Source organism: Coturnix japonica, chromosome 5 (assembly GCF_054131305.1).
Source record: "Coturnix japonica strain WE chromosome 5, WE-NBRP24, whole genome shotgun sequence".
NCBI classification, from domain to species: domain Eukaryota; kingdom Metazoa; phylum Chordata; class Aves; order Galliformes; family Phasianidae; genus Coturnix; species Coturnix japonica.
The window spans coordinates 10,641,575-10,663,879 of record NC_140667.1 but is presented as its reverse complement, the minus strand read 5'-3'; the positions used below and the strand labels follow the sequence as shown (position 1 = coordinate 10,663,879).

At 42.3% G+C, this 22,305-nt stretch overlaps 1 protein-coding gene across 10 annotated transcripts; it reads left to right on the top strand.

Annotated features, from left to right (window-relative positions):
- The first annotated feature begins 479 nt into the window (after positions 1-479).
- On the top strand, positions 480-22,029 carry PHRF1 (PHD and ring finger domains 1). Of its 10 annotated transcripts, none has more exons than XM_085548333.1 (19): positions 480-595; positions 2,925-3,072; positions 3,227-3,341; positions 3,684-3,803; positions 4,965-5,191; positions 5,946-6,029; positions 6,996-7,117; positions 9,152-9,249; positions 9,908-10,080; positions 10,556-10,685; positions 10,987-11,114; positions 11,463-11,650; positions 12,292-12,411; positions 13,831-13,985; positions 14,629-17,373; positions 18,059-18,135; positions 18,763-19,023; positions 19,258-19,386; positions 21,043-22,029. In XM_085548333.1, the coding sequence occupies exons 3-19, from the start codon at positions 3,251-3,253 to the stop codon at positions 21,175-21,177; spliced, it is 4,983 nt and encodes a 1,660-aa protein (XP_085404459.1). In that variant the 5' UTR covers positions 480-595; positions 2,925-3,072; positions 3,227-3,250; the 3' UTR covers positions 21,178-22,029. The 10 variants fall into 10 exon arrangements, with proteins under 10 accessions (XP_085404459.1, XP_085404457.1, XP_085404458.1 ...); XM_085548331.1 differs by having other exon boundaries at positions 18,059-18,210; XM_085548332.1 differs by having other exon boundaries at positions 10,987-11,126.
- Positions 22,030-22,305: the final 276 nt, after the last annotated feature.

Sequence of the window (22,305 nt, the reverse complement as noted above, 5' to 3'; positions counted from 1 at the left end):
GCTCCACACTCCCTTCAGACAGCAGAGACCGGAGCAAAGCACTTGGTGGAACAGCGCTGCACGAGCGGAACCCCGTCCTGTACGTGCGTGCGATCACCCGGAGGAATGGGAACATTTGGGCTGGGATCAGCCAGTTACAAGAAGAAAGAACGGGAAAAAAAAAAAGAAAAGCAAGCAGCCTTTACAAGGTATTTAACACGCCGTGTCCTCGCATGCCACGCAAGGCACGTGCCTGCAGGGCACAGAGCGAGCAGGGATGGATGCGGCGACAATCCCACCCCGCTCAGTGTTCCTTAACGACCATCCTCGCTGTCCGAGCAGTTGTGTCCCCCTGATGTCGCTCCGTGCCGCCCCCCTTAGTTCCTTATTATCACAGCTGCCCCCCGTCCCTCCCGTGGTTCGCCCCGCCGTCCCCCCGCTCCTCCCCGCAGTGGTGCAGTCCCAGCCCGGCCCCGCTGTTGGTGCGACCCGGAAGCGTTACAGCGGCTGTTCCGACGGGCTGTTCCGACGTACCGTCCGCTGCGCGGCCCGGCCCGGTGATGTGAGCGCGGCCCGGCCCGGAGCCTTCTCCTTTTCTCCTTCTCTTTCTCCTTGTGTGAGTGCCCCACGGGTCCGGGGGCGGCTGTGGGACGGGGGGCGGCCATCGCGTTCGCCGGGCTCGCTGAATCGAGCCGAGCAGCCGCTGTGCGGCCCGGCCCGGCCCGGCCCTCCTTTCTCGGCCTGTAGCGGGTGTTTCCGCGCTCGGAGCCGTACGAACGGTGCCCTTCGTTGGCCGCCCCAATAGCGGGAGCTGTGGTTTGCTCTGTGGCCTTGTGCAGGTGGGTTTCTTCCTTAGAGCCTGGCGGGTCTTTGTTAGGGCTGCACATAGAGCTCGTAGCTGTGCGTTTCTTTGTCGTGCTCACGAAGCTGTCGTTAGGCTTCGTAGAGACGTTGTGAAAGACATAGTGAAGGAGAGGCTCTTGTTGTGATAGATGTGTAGTACCAGCCAGTGTGGGTTCCCAGCTGGAAACGAAGCCATTGTGCTCAGTATTGGGCCAGGAATAGCTCTGAGCTACTGCACACTCTATGCCAGAAGTGCCTCTGCAAAGGCTGTGTGATGCTTTCTTTGTGCTACAGAGCAGCACAGCAGTGAGCTGCAGGGCTTTGACGGAGCCCCTCATTTCCCCACCTGTCCCAGGGTTGATTTTGTTTCTGTGCCTCATCTGTAGTGCTTTTGGAGGCTTAAATGACTCAAATCATCGTATGGGCAGTTCTGATAGCAGTATTTAAGTGTTAGTCTTTTTGTGACTTAAACAGGGGAATGTCCAGTCTAAATTTAGGTGTGGAGAGCTTTTCTAAAGCTCCACGTGCATGTTAGATTGGCTCTGTGCAACAAGAGAGTCTCCCTGGTGTGCAGCCTGCAACTTCAGGTCCGCATTTGCAGCCTGCAGATGTGTGCATGGTGTCCCTGTATGGGGCTGCAATAAGCTGTACTGGAAGCATTGATGCTGGGCATTTGTGGTACTGAATCCTGAGACAAGAGATTTTCAGCCAGATCACCTTGTGCCTGATGTTCACAATCCGTGTGCTGGCAGCACATCCTGCCTCACTCCTGTTTGCAAGGAGCCTTCAGAAGGAGATGTGGAAGAGAAGATCTGTGGATGTGAGAGGCTCAGCTGCCTCAGGGCTTTCAACAGAGTAAGGCACGCTGAGGGCATTGCCAGCCAGCAGTGGGGCTGTACACAGGGTGGTGAGGGCATCTGGTGCTCCAAAGCTGGGGGCAGCTGTTGTTTCTCCAAATAGTTTTAGGGATAGCTGCTTGATTTGCTCTGTCTGTGTTACCTACTAGCATGGCATTTGGGTGGTTGTTACATAATCAACTTTCTATTTGAATAATTCATGTGCACACGCTGCTGAAACATAAAAATTCCTGGTGGAGACCGGTGGTTCTATTGGTTTTGTGTGTGTGTGTGTGTTACATCATGGAGGGTTTTGATGAATCTGCAAGTTTTCAGCCAGCATAAATCATTTTTCAGCACTCATGTTAACAGCCACAAATTTAGCTAGAAGTTCAGACGTCTCTTAAGGCAAGAATTTCACTGGAGTTAGGATATATCCTGACCAAGAAGCTGGTTGTCTTGAAGCTTGATCTTATTTAGTTCCCTGAGCATTAAAGACTCAATTATAACTCAGTCTGGTTCAGTGAAGGCTGCGTTTCTGAAGGCTCTGGACAGCAGTTGTGCTACGTGGCTGAAAAAGGGAGTGAAAGATTGAAGATCTGCATCAAGAGCACTTGAATAAAACATATCGTTTTGTTCCAAAAACTATTTCAGGATGCATGCAATGCAATGCAGAGTGGAGAGAGTGGGAGAATAACCAACTGGATTCTTGTACAAATGGAGTGAAGTTTCAGCCTCTTTTTCTTATTATGATATGACAGCTAGCTTTGTAGATGTCATTTAATTGCATTAATCCATGATTGATTTATAGAACAAACAATCCTTACAGTGATGTTTCTTAATGCTTTGTAGCATTGTATATTAAAAGCTGTGCTTTGATCATCATTATGAATTTGGATCATGAGGTGTCTCTCAGTATCTGTCAGCTTTATTGCTGGTCTCTCCTAATGCACGACAACTGATTTGATTGCATTAATATGCACCCAGTGAAGTCTCCTTCCTGTAGTTGCGTGCTCTGAGGCTTCCTTATTCCTTGACAGAGCTGTGAAAAGGCCTCTTTAGAAGAACTAAAATGCTTCATCTCTATTCTTGTTTGAGTGGAGCATTTTGGTTGGCAACACATACCTGCGGTTATGTTAGGCCTCACTCAGAGGGCTAGTTAACCTCTGGTGCTTTTCAGTACTGCTCTTTACAAGTAGTACGCAGGATGATTGTACTGTTTGCAGGCTTTCTTTTCCTACTTTCATTGGGTTATTCTGTTTTCAGTCATCCAGGAGTCCAAGCTGAATCTTTCACCTAAATTGAGTTGTACAGGGAGCTGGCTTCGGCCAGCACTGAAACATCACACTTACTGTAGGCATCTCTAGTTTGAAACTGGGAACACTAATCAGTGGCTTTCTTCCTCCTACTCTGGGTAAGGACTGCCAAAAACAGTCTTTGCTATAGCACCGTGTCCTTTTTACTGTTCACAGTTCTGCAAGCACATTTGCTAGCTGCTCTTTGCTGCACTGTTGCTTGCAGTGCTTATTCAGTGGTGTGTGGCCTCACTGACGTCTGCTTTCTTACAGGGAGTGGATCACCAATGTCCTGCCATGGATGATGATAGCCAGGATGAACTGATAAATAAGAACGCCGCACTAGGCAAGGGCAAAAGGCAGAGTCTAGCGCTCCTCAGTGAAACAGGTAAATGCAGCCTCTCTGTACATGCATTTCTAGTTCGAAGGCTGAGAAACCCCTTTCCTAACCTTCAAAAAGAAGTAGAGTTGCATTTGTGACCATTCGTTTCTCTTTTCCCAAGAAGTTTTGTTTTACTTTCTAAGTGCTGTATCTCAGACTGCTATCTTGCTTCCTTTGAGTTGCTCAGATCTTGCTTTGACACTGCTAAGAAGGTTACTGAGGATATCAGGGTTTTCATTTGTTTGTATAACATCCCAGGCAGGGATTCTGGCATGTCCTTCACTGTTCTGCCCGTCCACCGGGTTCTCACATATTAAATAGGTACTTCCCCTTTTTTATCTCCTTAAGAAAGCAATGGTGGAAACAGTTGTGAGTCAGAAGGTGATACTGGAAGTGAGGAGGAAGATGACACTGAGGAAGAGGGAGGTGAGGAGGACAAGGAAGAAAGTGAAGATGAAGAACTAGAAGGTAGGTCTGTTAACGTGTATAACAATATTTTTTTTTTTCTCAGTAATGGGAGGAAGAATGGGGTGAAAGATTTTCTTCCAGAATGTAACTGTGAAATGTAAATCTGCAGCTGTTGTTAGTGTTAGGGTAGTGGCCAACATCTCCAGTAATAAGTGATATTCCCCTATATCTAGGTTTGTAAAGTGTCTGTATGTTTGAGAAAAACCCACTAGCCAAAATGATGTAATCACAGTCAGTAGGATTGACTAACAGTGAGGGGTTCCTAGAGTGAGTCGAAAAAGATTTGAAGTTACAGCAACGGTTCTTACTATTTTTTTCCACTCATACAAAGTATGCTTGCTTCAGTTTGCTTTGGAGCTTTAAAATGAATATTGTGATAGGGAGTTTTGGGAATAAGTGATGATTGCTCTCAAGGCTTGGCAGGAGAGAAGAAGGTGACTTAATTTTTCTTAAGTAACGTCCCCACTCACTTTTTAGATTTATTAATTAGACTGAAAACCTAGTGTGTGGATGCACGTGCTTCTGAAACCGCTTCACTCAAATTATCATTTGGGTAGATAGAAACTGTTTGTCATTGCATCTTGAAGCTGACTTGGGTACAGTTTTCCAAGTTACTGATTAAACAGATTGGTTATGAAAAGTTGATGTCAGGCACCAGGAGACTTTATTAATTCATCTTTTAGGATAATCTCTCCTGCTCTTAACCAGGAAAAATCCATAGAAAACACAAGGACCGTATTTATTTATTTATTTATTTATTTATTTTCTTTTTTAAGCTTTTTTACATAACTTCTTGATAATTGTGCTTTTAACTCCCGTGCTATCCTGAAGCATCCTCCTCTCTTGGTGTTGTGTTCATCTCTTGTTTTTCTGCTGTCTGTCCTTCTGACCTCTTGCAAGACTAGTCACGTTGTAAGGGTTTAGGTTGGTTTATTTATTTATTTTTTTCCTTCCAGAGTTATATATTCCTTTTCAGTGGTGGGATTTAGGGAGGAAAAAAAGAATAGAAAACAGCAAAAACCATTACCTTGAACTGGGAAGGCTGTACTTTGTCCTTGACTTATTTGGAATTCTCTAGAGTAATATTCCCCACACATGCCCCCTGCCCTTACTGAAGCCCCACAGCGTGTGGAAGCTGGTTTTTGTCTCTCGCTTTTTAAGACTGTGAAGATGATGAAGAAGAGGAGGAGGAAGAAGCTGAGGCTGCTGTGGAGGGAATGGCCAGTCCTCTCAAGTTAAAGCCACACATGAATGGAATGAACATCTCCTCTGATGAGGAAGGTGAAAACTGCCCTATTTGCCTCAACACGTTTAGGGATCAGGCTGTTGGAACTCCTGAGAACTGTTCCCATTACTTCTGCTTGGACTGCATAGTGGAGTGGTCAAAGGTAAGCTGTTCTGTACTTGATTTCCTGTGTCTTTCTGATATTTCTGGTTATATTTTCTGCTTCAATGAGAACAGATCATGTAATATGTATATTTGCTCTCTTAAGCTTTTTCCACATAGGAAACTATTTTTCCACGTAGGTTACTGCTTATTAGGATTCAGAGTTGTGATACCACAAGAAAGTGCATTTCTAGGCATCTGAAATTCTTGGTCAAGGCACCAGTAGTATTTGTTTTCTGCTGTTGCAACAGTGAACACTCAAACAAAGGAAAGACATAGAGGATGACTAAATGAGCAGCTCTTTATGAATTCAGTCTTTTTCAGTCAAAGTTACATGTCACCTGTTGTAGTTTCAGTAATTGAAGTCCAATAATTTTCATAAATCAGTCTTATTTAAATGGGTTTGCAAGTAAATTTGAGTTGCTCATTCTTCTGATAGAAATGAAGTGTCCGGAAATGTGAGCCATGTTTCAAGGCCGCGTTTGGAAGAACTGTGATTTTCCTTTAGCAATTGAATGCTAATTGAATGACTTCAGTTCTATAATAAAAGCTTTGCTGGAAGTTCATATTTTCTCTGTTACAACAGTTTGTTTGTAAACCAGATAAGTTAGATTTAAGTGCTTAAAATGCTTACTACATTCATATAATGCTTATTATGTGAATAATTGAAAACTCGCTTTCTAGAAATTGATTTCAGGATTTGTTTATTAATTGTATGGTGAAAATGTTTTTTGGTGTTTTTTTTCCCTGTGTAGAATGCAAACTCTTGTCCAGTGGATCGAATCCTCTTTAATTACATCAGCATTCGGGCGCATTTTGGTGGTAAAGTCTTAAAAAAGGTGAGCTTTCTGTTATAGTAAACAAAAAGGCATATTGCCACAAAAGAACTGTTCTAAGACTTACCTTTTCAGCATGTTGATCTGATACTTGTCAGCTGGGTGAGTTATTTCTTTCCTATTTTAAGATTGCCTTTTAAGGAACTGTTAGAATATTATTTTTTTTTTCCTGTTTAATCACATTTCCTAAATTATTATGTGTGGAAACATGGTATTGGCTTTGGAGGGAAAACAGGATTTTGTGGGTAACTGCATTTTTTGTATAATGGATGTTTTTTAAGGTTTTCTGCATTGATAAACCACTTTGCATAGGGAAGATGCCCAGCATAATGCAAGTACTGCTGTAATACAGCTAAGATCAATGCAGGCTAAGCATGATTGATCTGTTCTTTATGTCTTCCTACCAGCTCTATTGTGTAGCAGTTGGCTTTGTAAGGGAGAGAGGAGCCTGCAGCCAAACTCTTAAAGGCACAGGTTGAGTCTGGTGATGGTCACTCACAAAAACAAATACTGAGGACTTGTAATTGCCTTATTATTAATCAGTATCTGAAACATACTGGTATTTGGAGGACATCTGTGAGTTTGTTCTGTTTTCATGTTATTTTTCATGTTTTAACAAAAACACAAGTTGCCATTTATTTAAATCTCAGTAATTTAGGGGCAAAAAAGGTAACTTTGCTCTCATTTGTTTTCTCTTTTTATTCTTTTGTTTGCTTGAGTACTTTTGATCTTATTCAGGAATTTTGACTTCTTATAATAATTTTCTGTGATTGTTGGTGTCTGACAATGGACAGTTGAAGAGATGTCTTCTAATATTTGATGTGTTCAGTGATCTTGATTGAAGGTTCAAGTATGCAGCAGACTTTTTGGTTAATTCAGTTGTAGTTTTTGCTGGTGCTACTGCTAATGTGGCAACAGATATTAAAAGTGGCACGTTCTGCATTTCATGTGAATTTCTCTTTTATTTAGATTCCTGTTGAGAACACAAAAACTCAGGGTAGTGAAGGAGAGGATGATCCAACCTTTTGTGAAGTATGTGGCAGAAGTGACCGAGAGGATCGTCTGCTGCTGTGTGATGGCTGTGATGCCGGGTAAGATATAATGAAACGAATACAGTGCCTGTGTGACTGCAGGAAGTATTGCAGGGCTGGCCAGTGTTTGGTCACCAGGCACTATCTGCTCTTTGGATTACACCTTGCTGCTCTCCTCAGCCTCATTCTGTGGCCAGACTTCCATTTGTATGTTTATAGTACAGATATCCCCATGATGTGATGAATCCTCCATTCATCTAGTGGTGGAGGGGGTAGGTTGTCCTGCATGGATGATGTAGGTGTGGTCTCCTGTTTTGATGTCTGCAGTTGTTTGATCTGGTCTGCTGTCAAGTGATGGAAGATATTATTGTTCATCCACACTGCGCATGGGTGCATGAGTGAGAACACCTACATCATTTATGCCTCCTTGAGAGGGTACCTGACCTGTTCCTGTTAACTAAGCTTTAGTGCTGTGAGAGCTCAAGACAAAGAGCTTTCATTACATTTTCATTGCATTTTGAGGTCCTTTCTTTGTAGCCACAGATACTAAGCTACGTTTTTCTTGCCGTCTACCTGACAGAGGCTTGAATGTGATTTTGAGTCTATGATCTTCTGCTAGACTTTAAACTTGTTCCACTGTTACAATCAGTCTTGCAGTATTGTCCCTTTGATGTCAGAAGTCAGTGGTTGAACAAGATGAGATGCTTGTTTGAATGAATAGGTAAAATAAGCTCCTAAAAATCTTTCTTTGCCAAGCTTATTAGATAACCTGTGGGAGGCAAATGAACAGCTGTTCATTCAGCTGTATTCTCTCTGCGGGTTTTTTTGTGCTGCTACAGGATGTGATTAGAGCATCAGGTGAATTTCCCTTCCCTTTCCTATGTCGTGTGGCCAAGCATTGCAGTGTGTTATCAGACGGTGAATTCTGGCATGGGATGTGAAGCAGAAGACTTCACTCTTCATACTTTGAGATTTGGTATCATACTAGATCAGAAGTAATATGATGTTTTCCTGTTCTAGAAAATGCTTAGAAATGCTTCTGATTGAAGCTGAAGCTCTTACTTAAAGGCCTTTGGTCTCGCAATGTTCCTTGTCTAGGGATTTTCATCTAAGCACTTAGTTTTCATGGGAAGTGTTTCATTTATTGGGAAGTCTTTTCAGCAGCATAATGGGAACGTGAGTTGCTTCAGATCTTCTGTGCTATTGACATGTGTTGCTTTGTGTGTTTTTTACTGCCTGAAAACAGAATTGAACACATGAAGGAATCGAAGTTAGTATTACTAAGAGGCTATCCTGGACACCTTCCCTATAAGTGGTTGACAAGGCTGGTTGCTCAGCCTGTTGGGTAGGGATCACTTCAAAATGCCTGAGGGAGCATCACACTCTCTTATTTCCCTTTGAAACTTGTTGAGAACGAACACAGTCCTCTGTAGAATAGCATTTCAGAGTCCAGTGGTTAGCCTCCAGTTCGCAAGTGGCAGTATGGAGCCATACAACTGAACTACTACTACTTTTTCATGTGGTTATGCAGGAATACTTATCTCTAGTTGTTTCCTCAGTCAGCCGAGATGTATGTGGAATTGAATGCATTTATTCAACCTAAGGCATTGCAGATGACCTCTGTCTGGTCATGCAAAGTAAAATGTTCAAGAATGTCAGTGGTAATACCATACTGGTTCTTAAGAAATAGATGAGATAGTCCAGATAGTCTGTCTTGTCACTGCTTAAATGACTTCTTTCCTTTCTCTTCACCGTGTCCAATTTTGGCTTTGATTGCAAGTTTGTTGCAACCTGTGTTCAAATGGCAAGTAATATTCTACATGATGAGGGAAAAATATTTTTCTGAATGTTTTTGAGCCTGAAGTGCTCGGAACACCATCTGGAATTAAAGGCCATCATGAAACTAGCAGGTAACGTTGTTTCTTTGGAGATTGATAGAAGCAGATATGTAGACTACAGTATCAAGCTTGGATAAATTGTTTCTGTGCTTAACATTGTTGCCTTGTCTGGGATGTGGATGGACATAAAAAGCTCTTGTCCCTTGGTAAGGAGCATGTTGTTTGATTTCTTTCTTTCTTTATTTTCTTTCTCAAGGTATCATATGGAATGCCTTAATCCACCTCTGAGTGAAGTCCCTGTAGATGAATGGTTCTGTCCAGCCTGTGTTCCAATGGGTGTCAATGCTTCTGCAGGTAAAGATTTAGTTTCTTCAGTGGAAGTAAATGTTTTCCTCCTGATTTAAATACTGTGAGGCATGTAGCCTTTTGAAGTCACATTTAACTCCTGGGTTGATGTACTTGAAAGTAATTGTTAGGCATTCTGTCCTTGAAACTGTTGATTGAATCATAGAATCATAGAATGGCCTGGGTTGAAAAGCTCATCTGGTTTCAGCCCCCCTGTTACGTGCAGGGTTGCCAACCAACGGACCAGGCTGCCCAGAGCCACATCCAGCCTGACTTTGAATGCCTCCAGGGATTGAGAAGGGGCTCTTGTTTCTTAATATTTTGATCTACAGTTACTCCACATATTGTATATTATAAGCGGTCTTCAACCTTCCTGAGGCTAGCCCAGGGCTTCAATACCATTGTGTTGTATTACACTGAAAGTAATTTATTAGCACCCTGACCTGAGATTGCTAAAGTAGCAGTGCTTTCTGTCACCTAGAAAATCTTGTTTCTTTGTAATGATCTGCAGCAGTGTTGTCTATGTTCATTTCTCTTTGGAAAGATCACATCTATGTTTGAAGGCAATTGATTTAGGAAAGGGAACACAAACTTTTTTTTTGTCCAAAGTTCTGGACATGGTTTCACCTATGGGAAGAGAAGTAACCTGGACATCTTTTCTTTCAAGATACAGACCATGTGAGTGAAGAAGAGGTTGCTGCACTCATGGCTGATGTTACTCCTACCACTAGCAGGCTACGTCCTCATGTCCGAACCCGAGCTATAGCCAGGACTCGGCAGAGTGAACGAGTTAGGGCAACAGTGAACAGAAACCGAATAACAACTGCACAGCAAATTCAGGTACTTAGAAGTATTTGCTTGTGAGCTTTTGGAAGGATTTGGTAGAAGAGCTGAAATAAAGACCCACATTAAGTAGCTAATCTGTCTAAGTGTTGACTCTTCAATAGCAAAATAGTCAGGAGGTGTGGAGTATTGGGAGGGGGTGGGTTTTTTATTTATTTGTTTCAGATTTGTCATCAAAGTCATCACAATAGAAGGAGAGAAATTTTGTAGCAAAACACAAATTATCTGTGTGGCTGTACGCTCTGTACAAAGTTGGTGTTAGGATAGTAAAGACCTGTAGTGATGAAGGAGTCAGGAGGGCGAGGTCAGGTTCTCCTTTGTACAACAATCAGTAGGTGAGAAAGGTGACATAAGTGCTTTACTGGCAGTTTAGTTTTTCGTGTTTCTCATTTGGATCTCAAATTGCTTTTGTAACCAACTTGCTGCTGATTTTAAGCTGCCTGTATCATGTAACTTCTGATCTCCTATGCAGCATGTGCCGAGGTACCTCATGTCCTCTCTTCTGGATGAAACAATCGAGGCAGTTGTAGCAGGCCTAAACACAGCCATCTACCAGCGTCCTCTTACCCTGCGGGCTCCTGCAAGACAGAAGAGAAAAACAGGTAAGAAGAGCATCAGGAAGTTTCTATGGCTTCCATCTGCAAGAATAAAATTTGAGGGGAAAAGAGCTTGAGTCATACAAAATACTTCAGAGCAGCTGTATGCTGTCACACTGGTGCACATATATACACGGCTTTCTATTTAAAAGTATCCTTTAAAGTCTAATGATGTCATTTATTCTGTTTTGTGCTGTTGGATCACTTTCAGCTGCTTTGTATACTATGAGAATATGAGAAGGGGAGTACAGGGAACAGTGCAGCCCCAGCACTTAGCCAGATACTTGGTTGTTTTGTGTCCCATCAGGTAGGAGGAGGAAAGCAGCAGGCAGGAAAAGAACTCAGACAAAATCTTCTGCTGGGAAGAAAACGTCAGGGATACAGGTGAAGAGACGCAAGCGTATAATGAAGAAGAGAAGAGGGAAAAAGATAAGAGTAAGATCACGTGTGAGTCTCTGCCAGTATCAGAATCTGCTGACTTTCTGCCAATTGATTTATAGAAGTGTTATAATGTGGTATTAAGTGGAAAAATACCATCTTCTCATAGTAGTGGATAGATTTTTCTTCAATTTCAGTTGTCTGGTCACTGAAGTTAGTATGTGCAGTCTGTGTATGTAGTGATATCTAGGCCATGATTAGAAGTCGCATAAATTTTTTGAAAACAAATAGATGCTTTCATATAGATTTCTACTGACAGTAATAACCTGGTCACTGTACTTTGGCTAAGTGAAGAATTTGTACCTGCCTTTAATGTACCAGTAACCTGTCTTTGCATCTGTGCAGGTAAAAAATGAGGTCACTGCTCGTTCTCGCATTGCAAGAACACTTGGTCTTAGTAAACCTGTGCGTGGGGCCTCACTTCCTTCCATGTACAAAGCAACAGAGCCCTCACTTGGTTTGATGAGAGCAGATATTGGTGCAGCTTCTCTGTCTGTGTTTGGAGACCCGTATGAGTTGGATCCTTATGAAGGGTAAGATGTCATGAGTGTACAAAGCCATAATCCAGAGATAGTTTTACAAGTCTAGGGTTGTTTGTACATATGTGTGGATGTATTTGTATCTTCATGAATATTTGAAACCTGGGATATTTTGAGACTTTAAGAGTTGGAGTACTGGGTTATATTTTGGAAAAGAGCTTGTGGCTTTGTGCGAAGAGTGTAAATCTCACATCTAAAAATAGCTTTGGACACACAGTTTACAATAATGTAATGCTGTACTTGTTCTTTCTTTCCTCCTTGGCCAAGTTGCTGAGCTCTTAAAGAATCAGCCTTCTTTAAACAGGTTTGCTGAAATGGTAAGCCTCGCGAAAATCTTTCTTAAGACATCCAGATTCCAGCCTTTGAGTAATATCATAGGAGTTAGGTGCTAATAATTCTTCGTTTATTCAAAGGTAGCAGCATTTTTGTTATACAGTGAACAGTAATTCCATGTAGAATTAGGTGGACCTGTGAATTTTTTGATGCTTCTTCTTTCCCTCTGATATCTGGCATAGATTTTCATCTATCGTAATAAAACAGCTAATACTCTCTAGCTGTATATGTTCTAATGGTGTTATCTAGTTCATCCATTTGGCAGTAATTTGGGGGTTTGTATATGTTTGATCTACCCACAGTAATGAGGAGGTTCCAGCAAATCCAGATTCACCACTGAGTGCCAAAAGGAGAGTTCTCTCCCAGTCAGCACTGAGGTCTCACCGTCCTGTAGCAAGACCAGTTTCTGTGGGACTTCCCAGGTAAAATTCCTTCAAGTGTTTCTTTTGTTTTGTTTTTATTAATTGTGCATTGACCCTGTCAACAAATGATCACTCTGATTTAACATTTTTCTTACCATGTGTATTTTGGAAGTGTGTACACATGCACACATGGGTAACTAAATAACCACAGCATTTTACACAAGAATTACTGTTCATACGTTGAAGACCCCACATGTATTTTTGTATAATAGTACTTAAGGCTCTTAACTTTTCCACTGAAATTTCAAACTGATATTTTCACTCTGGTCTGTCTCTTATTTTGAAGTTTAGGTGTAAAATAATCCCTCCCTTATTTAAGAGGGCAGAGGAAATTAGTTGCAAGTCCAAAGGAGAGAATAGTAGAGAATGAGGGATGCGCTTACATCACCCATTTCCTATGCTGTTTGTTGGAACTTAGAAAACTGGAAGAACCTGTTTGAACCTGCGATTTGACAGGTTCTATTAAATTGTTCCGCTCTGCTTTGCTGTCTGGCTGGTGTTTTATTTCCTGTACATGTGTACGTGCGTGCACACATGTGCACAAGTCTCCCACTGCTAGACCCACTGAGGTTTCAAGAGTGAGGCCCAGAATGAAGTGCAGAAGGGTAGGGCAAAAGGAGCAGGAGCATGATGAGAAGAAAAAGGGATGAGGAAAACATCTGGAACAGATATCAGCTGAGTCACAGAAAACTGCAGATCTGAGGGAGCTGAAGATAGGAGAAAAGGAAGCTCATCCTAAATGGTTAAATACTATAGGAGGTTTATGTGGCCGTCTTCTAACGCATCTGACTTAAGGCAAAGATCTGTTCCTTGGGATTTAGATTGTATATTTCTATGATAGCTTATAGCACTTCTCTTTCCCATCTCTGTCCTGAAGAAAGCCTTTCAGGAATCTTCACGTGTCCTCTGAAATAGTTTAAGTAGCGTGTTGTTTAGAAGGTAGAAATGTTTAGCTGAAATCCAGTTTTTCCAAAGGTTTGATTTGCTTGAACTACAGTGAGTTTCTTTTTTTTATTTTTTTTTTAAATCTTAAATAATTAACAGCCAAACCAAACATACAAGCAAACAGTGCTCAACAGTGGCTTATGCTTCACAAATATATCTTAAATGCTCTAAAAGTTAAATCACGATGTCTAATTTTTTAAAACCATCATCCTTAAATAAGATTAGAAGAGTATTTGCTTACCAGAGGTCTGTGTTACAGTTACGTGCTTCCTATCTGGTGGTATTCCTGTTGGGGTACTCCTCTTTGTCATAGAGATGGGAGCTGAATTACTCTAGTGAAGCCAAAGCTATAAGTGAACTTCTCTGGCTGACCTCTGTTTATGCCCTTGATTTTGGTTTCTTTTTAATGTAATGTGTGTGTATAGAACAAGTGCTGTAAGAGTAAAGGAAATGTAACCCCTCTGAAACATGCAGAAGCAGTGTGCCTGCCTTGAGTCCTGATCAAGAAGCAGAAGCTGCTCCTGTCCCTGATCTGTTGGGTAGTATCCTGTCTGGACAGAGCATCCTCATGATGAGTAGTTCTGATGTGGTTATCAACAGAGATGGTTCTCTGACTGCAAAGAAAGCAGGTAAGGGTTTGGCACTTGGTATTGTAATTAACCTGTTTTTTTTATCCATGTCTGCTCTGATCTTGTTGCAAAAGTACATGCTCTATAGTCTTATGCTTTGTAATGAAAAGTAGAGGATTGGGTAGAGTGGTCTTAGTACCCTGATCTTCTGTTGTTGGTGATACATTGCTGCCATGCCTGCGAACTGTCCTTCAGTTTGAATAGCACGATGAGGGCATTGGCAAGAAGTTTATTTTCAGAAGTACAGAATACATGCCCCACAGTTGTGTTTTTTATTGGCATGCAGTTCTTCAGAAATACTATTCAGATTGAATCTGAGAGCATTGTTCTTAAAATTACTACTGATAACATCCCCTGCTACAGTCATTTTTATCAATCGTCAATTACAGGATGATAAACACAAATCTAGTGATATCTGCAGAACAGAATAATTTATTTCCTAAGTATTAGATGTTAACTCAAGGGTGCCATTGTCTGACATTAAACCTTGATCATCTGACCTAATCAGACTGCCTTCTTCCTGTGTGATATGTCTACAAACGGAAGTGCAACTTAGAATAATTAGCTTGATATTTATTTTCATGTCTGGGAAAAACTATGAAATGTGTCCTGAAAAACTTAATTGTTTGCTTGTATGCCATAGCTCCGCTTCATAGAAAATCAATCAAAGACTCACGAGTGGATGATGGTTCAGGACATAACCCCCAGCTGAGTACAGTGCGCTCAGGGACCATGACAGGCAGCTCCATTACTGGACCTTCTGTTTCTTCGGGGCTGAATACTCACAATAGACCCACCTCATCAAGCTTATTTTCGTTACCTTCACCGAGCAGGACCGAGCCTGCAGCAAACCCTTCACTGACTACATCAGAAAAAGTAACTGTAAAATCAGAGTACTCAGTGACACCCAAGGCTGTTCAGACTCACAGCATAGCTAGTCTGAACAGGCATGGCTCCAAGTCAGATGAAATGCCAAGATTTAATGGAAACTCTAAAAACTTCGCACGTACTGATTCATCTTCAAAGCCCTTGTGCTGTAACTTGAATTCCAGTTCAAAAGCTGTAACTGTAAGGCAACCATCGAAACCAACTCCCAGAAGAATTGACATATTTGAGCTTCCCAGGATACCAAAGATTAAAAAGGAAACCAGCAGCAAGCAGGTGGATTCAGAACCCACAGGAAGCCAAAGCTGTGACATTCCCAGCTCCTGTATAACCCAGCTGACTGGCAAAGAGAGCACTAATCAGCTGGGAAAGGGTAGCAAGATGGAAAGTCAGAAGTCAAATGCCAGGGAAACTCAGCAACAAACACATACAAGCGAGGTAACTTTTTCTAGCAATGCAGGCATGTATAGCAGTTCTTCACTACTGGGCACTTCAAGAAGCAAAGGCTCAAGTTCTTTTGAGAGTTTTAAAATTAATATTCCTGGGAACACAGGGCATCCCAGCAGACTGTCTAACCCAGGATTCTGTAACACCTTCCGCCCTGTGGATGACAAGGTGCAACAGAAAGAGGGCCCTTCAGCTCTTTTCTCAGTTAAGAAGAAGCAAGTCAAAAGTGAAATATACGATCCCTTTGAGCCAACAGGGTCAGACTCAAGCTCAGCAAACAGCAGTCCAGAAAGGCTTGGCTCGGGGATCCCATTAACAAATATTACCAGGACTATTTCCATTGAAAATCCAAAAGTTCAAACATTTCAAACTGTTCGTCGTTTCACCCCTTACACAGTAGAAAATATATTTGGATCCGGGGCTGAATCTGATGTACCGTCTAGTAATACAGAGTCTCATGATGATGTGCCAATAGAAAGTAGGATCGTAGAACAGATTTCTGATACAGAGGAACGAGATAATATGGATGAGGAAGACTTTCTAAGCAGTCCTTGCACTTCATCTGTTGTTAAGCAAGTTTCTAATGCAGAGCACTTAAAGGAGGAAGGTAGTGAGGGACCCAGTGTGTTCTTCAATGCTGAAGAACTAATTAGACCTAATATTAATGTGAAACTAGAACCAGATAGTTCGTCAAAGAACGATGGGCAGCAGAAAGTCCAGAAGACAGAGCAAACAGAGCGACGATCACGTTCCAGATCCTGTTCAAACTCCAGTTCCCGAAGCAGGAAAAAGGCTAAAAGGAAAAAGGCTCTTGTCAAAGAGCGGAAGAGATCCCGATCAAGGGACCAAAGCTCCAGATCTACCTCTTGGTCAGGTGGAGAAGAGAGCAATAAAGTACACACACTGAAATCCAAGAGCAAGAGGTCTTCTACTGACCGCTCCAGCAGTCATGAGCGGTCTAAAAAAAAGAAAACGAAGGATAAAACTAAGGATAAAAAGGCAAAATCTTCTTGGTCCAGGGAGAGAAGGAAATCCAGGTCACGTTCAGGTAGTCCTGGAAGTACTTCTGAGTTTTATGAAAATAGAAAAAAGAAAAGACGGTCTCGATCAAGGTCAAGACGGAGGGGTCGTTCCCGATCAAATAGTATTGAGAGGACAAAGAGGCGGAAACACAGGAGGGACAAAAGCTACGAGAGGTATGATAAAGATAGTAGCTTGAGGTCGAGAGACAGAAAGAGATCAAGATCCAGGTCTCGGGAGAAGAGAAAGTGGAGATCTCGATCTCGATCACAAGAGCACAAAAGCGGCAAATCTAAAGAAAAAAGGCCACGATCAAGATCACGTTCTAAAGAAAGAAAACGTAAATCAAAGGAAACTTCGTTTCCTCCTCCAGCAGAAAAAGAGCAAAAGCCTCCAGCTGAAAATGTACCCAGCTGTCCAGAGCAATCCCGTTCCTTCAAACAAGAGCCGAAGGATGAGATGGTGCTAGAACAGCTTTCTATAACCATCCAACCAAATGTCAAAGTTGAAGAAATGCAGACTGAGACCCCCGTTCAACAGAAGGAGGCCCAAGAAACTGCAAAGGCAGAAGCCACCTGTGAGGAGGTGGCAAGTGAAACTGCATTCCCTATGCCAGAGATCACAAATGTTTGTGCTCCTATTGGTAATGTGGATTCTGTTGCTGAAACAGAATTGATGAATAGGAGTGATCCAGGACTGCTTGGTAGCTGTAGTAATACAAACCTTGAGATTACAGTTAAAATAGAAAATACTGCGTTATGTCCACCTCTGATGGAAGCACCTCCAAAGAAAGAGGTTGTGATGAATGCTCAGACCGAGGCGGTACCAGTTCAAAGCTCTTCTCAGACAGCAGATTGTGTGAGAGAACTTAAAGATGAGTGCCTTGTGTCCAATGAGAAGACCAGTAATTTCAGTCAGCCTGAACTGGAGGTGGTATCTCAGGGTCCTGTGTTGAAATCTAAAGCACCTGTGAAGAGAGTTACCTGGAATCTTCAAGAAGAAGGAAGTGGTGTGTTGTCTGCTGGAAGAGCTCCAAGTAAGTCTCTTTGAGAAAGCAAACAGCGGTCGAAGCAGGCTGTGTAAGGCTTAGGTGTGGGTGCCTGACGTCTGAACTGGGATGATACTATGGTTCTTATTCCTGAGAGCCTTGTATTTTATACTTGTTAAAATCATCAAGTGAATCGTGTTAATGAATCAGAGAGGTCGTGCTCTCACTTCCAGAGCTCGTCTAGCCAGTGGAAGCCAGGTTGGCTTTGAAGCACATATTACAACCTGATCTCTGAAGTGACAGTCTGCACTCTGTGCTTTTTGTAGTTAACTGGAATGATTTCCTTTCAGAATTTGTTAAGACTTTTCAAAACAGAGCAGTGTTGTCCATCTCTAGCTCACTCCTGTGAGCTGTGATAAGCCAAAGCTGCTAAGAACAGTCTGACTTGGCTGCCCATGCTGAGTGTATTGACAGAGCTGTGTGGTTCTCATGGAAACCCACTAAAAAGCAATTGCACAAGTGGGTGATAAGTCCTCTATTATCAGAAGCTTTAAAATGTTAATGATTGCTAAATGAAGTCCTTTATGGACAGCCTTGTTGTTAGATCCTTCATTGGTTTCGGTGGGGTTTTGGGGTGTTTTTTGCTTAATGTACAATTGCTTTGAATCTTTGACCCACAAGGTGTATTTTGTTCTCTCTTTATTTTCTTTTCCCCTTCTCTTGGGGATACTAGGGATGCCATTTTACAAACTTCAGCGAGCAAAAGAAGGGGCCTGGAAAGCAGAGGACTTGAACCAAACATTAAATCAGGTGCAGTTAAATGAGCCTCCTCCAACCAATTATATGATTCCTGAGCCTATGTTTCCTGATCTAGATTCCTCTCAGGTTGGTTTCTATTCTGACAGCCAAGTGTCATGGAAGGCATCCCACCTCATCTGTGCCCTCGTTGTGCAACACCCTCCACTCATGGCAGAGTTGGCCTTCCTCTGTGCATAGCGCATTTCATAAAGCCCATACTCCTCAGCAATCCTCTAATCGCTTTATCTTTTAGGTGGCACTTAGAGTTGAAGAAGCAAGTTTTCCTTTCATTCCGCACTATATGTGCAACTTGTGTTTTCAGCACTTACTTGATCAACAGTTACACTGTTTGAGAAGCTGTCAGCATCTCGCTGATTGTAATCAGGCTGTACAACTGGCCTGTTGGCATTAGTCTGTGCCATCAGTCTTTGCCTTTACACTTTCCTTCTCCATCAGTGACACGCTGAGTGGGGCCGTTGCTAGTTCCTGGTGCACAGAGGGGTGGACTGTGGCTTTCCTCATTTAAACTAATATTTTCCTGCCTATTTCATTGGATAAAAGGTACTCTGAAAATCCTCATCTGATACTCTGCCTGATGCTGTGAGTACGTGCATTAATGAAATTGTATCTGGTTCACAGGTGTACTGTCAAAATATACCTTTGACACCACCTCTGCCCTCAAGCCTTCCCCCCTACGCACCTGTCAGCCAGCCCACGGTTCAGTTCATCATGCAGGGCAGTCTTCCTGCACTGGGCTGTGTGGCAGGCCAGAGCCTAACTCCAGAGCCGGGCAGCCTGGCTACTGCGTCTGAACCAGGAATTCAAGCTGCTTCTGTTGGAAATGAAGAAGAAAAAATCAAAGCACCGAAACCTGAAGTGGATAAAACGAAGAATGAAGAAGTGAGTGAACGCTATTAAGTAGCGAATACATAACTAGAATTGCATTTGCAACCTGCAGTCCTGTTATTTGAAGCATTAGCCATTATTTAGAAATTAGAAGCAGTGCAGTGATGAGCTGTTTATTTGAACTTAAGAAATAAGTCTTATAGAAGCTTGATTGCACTTCTGAAAAAAACTGATTCAGAAAGTGTTTGCGTGCTAACACAGGGTAACAAACATTTCTTTGCTGTGCAGTACATGAAGAAGCTCCACATGCAGGAAAGGGCTGTAGAAGAAGTGAAACTTGCTATCAAACCCTTTTACCAGAAGAGGGAGATTACAAAGGAGGAATACAAGAACATTCTTCGAAAAGCTGTACAGAAGGTAAGGTGACAGCAAAGAGGAGGAGCTGTGCAGATAATGAAACAAATGGCAGGACTATCAACTGCGCTTGCAAGCTTCAGTGATCATGCTTATTTAATGTGTGTGATTTAAAATAGCAGATCTTTGCACTCTGATATGGTTTCCACGGTCTTGTGGTAACACATCGGTTGCTTTAAGCAAGGCTGAGCAGTGCCATTGAGAGTTATCAGACTGTCCCTTTTGTAAGTTGTTTTCAGTGGCGTGGATCAGGTAGCTTAAGTGGCCTCAGCTGAAATGTTACTTGGCACGTGTCTTGAGTAGAAAAGGTTAAATCTCCTTCGTTAAGAACTTCACCCAGGTTTGTCAAGCTGCTCCTCCTAAAGTTAAGAAACAGTTTGTTGATTCCTTGGGCATCTGTGATGTCCCTGAACTTTAGAAGAGGGCTTTGCTGTTTGGCTGACGTTGACTTTTGCCTCAAAACTTAGTGCTGACCAGATTATGGCTGAAGAAAATAGTACCTTTATCTCTAGAAAAACATATGTTGTCTTATGAAGGCAGTTAATGGTGAGGTAGTTAAACGATACCATGGGGAACTGTATTCTCTATGTGCCCTGCCTTCCTGATACTGCTGGGAAATTCTGTCGTAAATCAGAATTCCTGAGATAATGACTGCAGTTGTGCGTCTCCTATGTGAGCTGTATGAAACACAGGTCCAGTTTGCAGAAGAACTGAGATAATGCTTCTCTGAACAATGATTATGTTTTCAGTTCTCTGGGAGAAAGGGAACAGACGCTACATGCCTCAGAACAGGTCCTCGAAACTGACACATTCTTTCAGTCTGAGCATTGGTCCCTCTAAATTATGACCCCTGCAAAAAAGGGGAAATTAACACTTATTTACTGTGTATTGTGTGGAATTTGCTGGACAATGGCAATGCAGTTTGGTATGTTAAATAGAAACCGCAGGAAAGCTCTGCATTAGAAATGAGTAATTCTACCTGCAGAGATGCTTCTGCATTCAGTTAGTGCTCAGTAGATAAGTGCTGGGGCAATTTCTGGGATGCTTAAAGTAAAACATTGCCAGTGAGCATTGCTCCACCTATTGCAATGGCAGAGGTGTGGAACAACAGCGTTCAGCTCTTGGGGCTAAACATTATTTGTGCAGGAAGAGGCGAGCTGGGGTCACAGGGCAGCTCTGATTTTGAAGACTTCTTACCTAGTCTTTGAGCAAGCATAATGACTGTGCTGGTGTTCTCATACAGTTCTTGTGGGCACAGTGATACCTGTCTCTGTGGAAGTTGTTAGCCTAGGCTGTTGTGCCAGCTTGTTCTGACACTTGGATAAATCTGCTTGGTACATTTCATTGTAATAGAGCAGAGGCAGATCATGAATGGCAGCAGTTATGAATAGGAGTTTGATATGAAGTGCTCGAGTGCATTTGGACCAAGATATATTGGATATTTTACAAATAACCATAGAGGATAGACCTACCCTGATGCTGGCTGAGAACTTTATTCTCCTTGTCGTGTTGTCTGCTTTACATGTCCAGATATGAGGCTGTGGAGCCTTTGCAGGAGTTGCTTCTTCTGGGAAGCTGAGAGTTTCCTGATAACTTGTTGTCTTCCTGAACTGCTGTGTTACCTTTCACTGACTGAATGCCTTTTCTAATCCCTTGTAGATCTGCCACAGCAAAAGTGGAGAGATCAACCCTGTGAAGGTAGCTAACCTGGTGAAGGCATATGTGGAGAAATACAAACACATGAGGAAGCATAAGAAGCCCGATGTTGAAGATGTTCGTGAAATGGAAAACTGAGAGCGATCTTACAGCCAATGTGACTTGACCTGAACTCATTTTTGGCTGAGAACATTGTTCCAGAAGGAGAAACAGATCTGCAGGAACATCTCATCAAAAGCCAACTGCAGAGAAGCGAGATGATAACAGGATTTATCTGCTGAACCTGCTTTTGAATTGTTTCCATACGGGGAATGAGCTTGGAGTTCTGTTTTGTTTTTTGATTACCTGTAGATGTAGAACTCAATAACAATCAAATGCCTCAGACCAGCAGAGTAATTCCAGGAGAAACAAAGAAGAGATTTGCATTTAGGACTCCCGGATTGCTACAGTTTTCAGGGTTACTTTGATCACATTTTTGGGGCTGTGCACCTGTCTTGCTCAAAGTTTGAAACTGGACACCACTTTTCATATACAGTATATTGAGAGTTATATACTGTTTCCCTTGTGTTTATTTATCAGAATACGGATTATCTGTAGGAATTTCTGATTTAATACTTGAAATGTGGTCATTTTTAGCCTGCTCGGTGGTGAGCGAAGCTTTACTTGCTCTGTCGTCTGGGGATTGCCGAAATGAGCTCACCTTTATAAATCGACTCCAGAAGCACTGCTTGACATGTGGTGTTTATTCGCATTCTGTCCGAAGTATCTCGTTAGCAGAAAGTTCAGTTTTTAGGGAGGGAGATTGCGTTGCACTTGTGTAAATAATGCACTGATGGCTGGTTTTGTGTCTGCCTTTCAGGAAAAAAACATGAAACAAAAAGCAAACGTTGTGAATTTTCAGTAACAGGCTCGAGGAGGAAGATTGAACCGATGTACAAAGCAGAAATGTGACAGAATTTATAAAGTTATTTTGGAACGGTTTCAGTCCTATAGCAGGTGTTATTTCTTTGCCTCTTTCTCTGGCCATTCTGTATATACGTGCACACGTGGGGAATGCTCTGTTTATGGAGGACTGGAGTTGGGTACGTGATTGTTCCTCCTAGGAAGGAGGGCTGTTTCTTCTCTAGAAGCAGGGAGTCTTGCTTGTGTAATGGCTTCATGTTGCTTTCTTTAAAAGCACCCCTTGTTCAGGTGTACTGCAGAGCGACCAGTGCTTTAAGTGATGGTTTGAAATACTTAGAAATGTGTTCAGCACCTTTGAAGCTG

Bases quoted from the DNA above. Each gene is read 5' to 3' on its own strand.
- PHRF1 (XM_032444728.2), top strand. From the start codon at position 3,251: ATGGATGATGATAGCCAGGATGAACTGATAAATAAGAACGCCGCACTA. The intron at 9,250-9,907 runs GTAAAGATTTAG...TTTTCTTTCAAG, and splicing joins GGGTGTCAATGCTTCTGCAG to ATACAGACCATGTGAGTGAA. The intron at 17,374-18,058 runs GTAAGTCTCTTT...TGGGGATACTAG, and splicing joins GTCTGCTGGAAGAGCTCCAA to GGATGCCATTTTACAAACTT.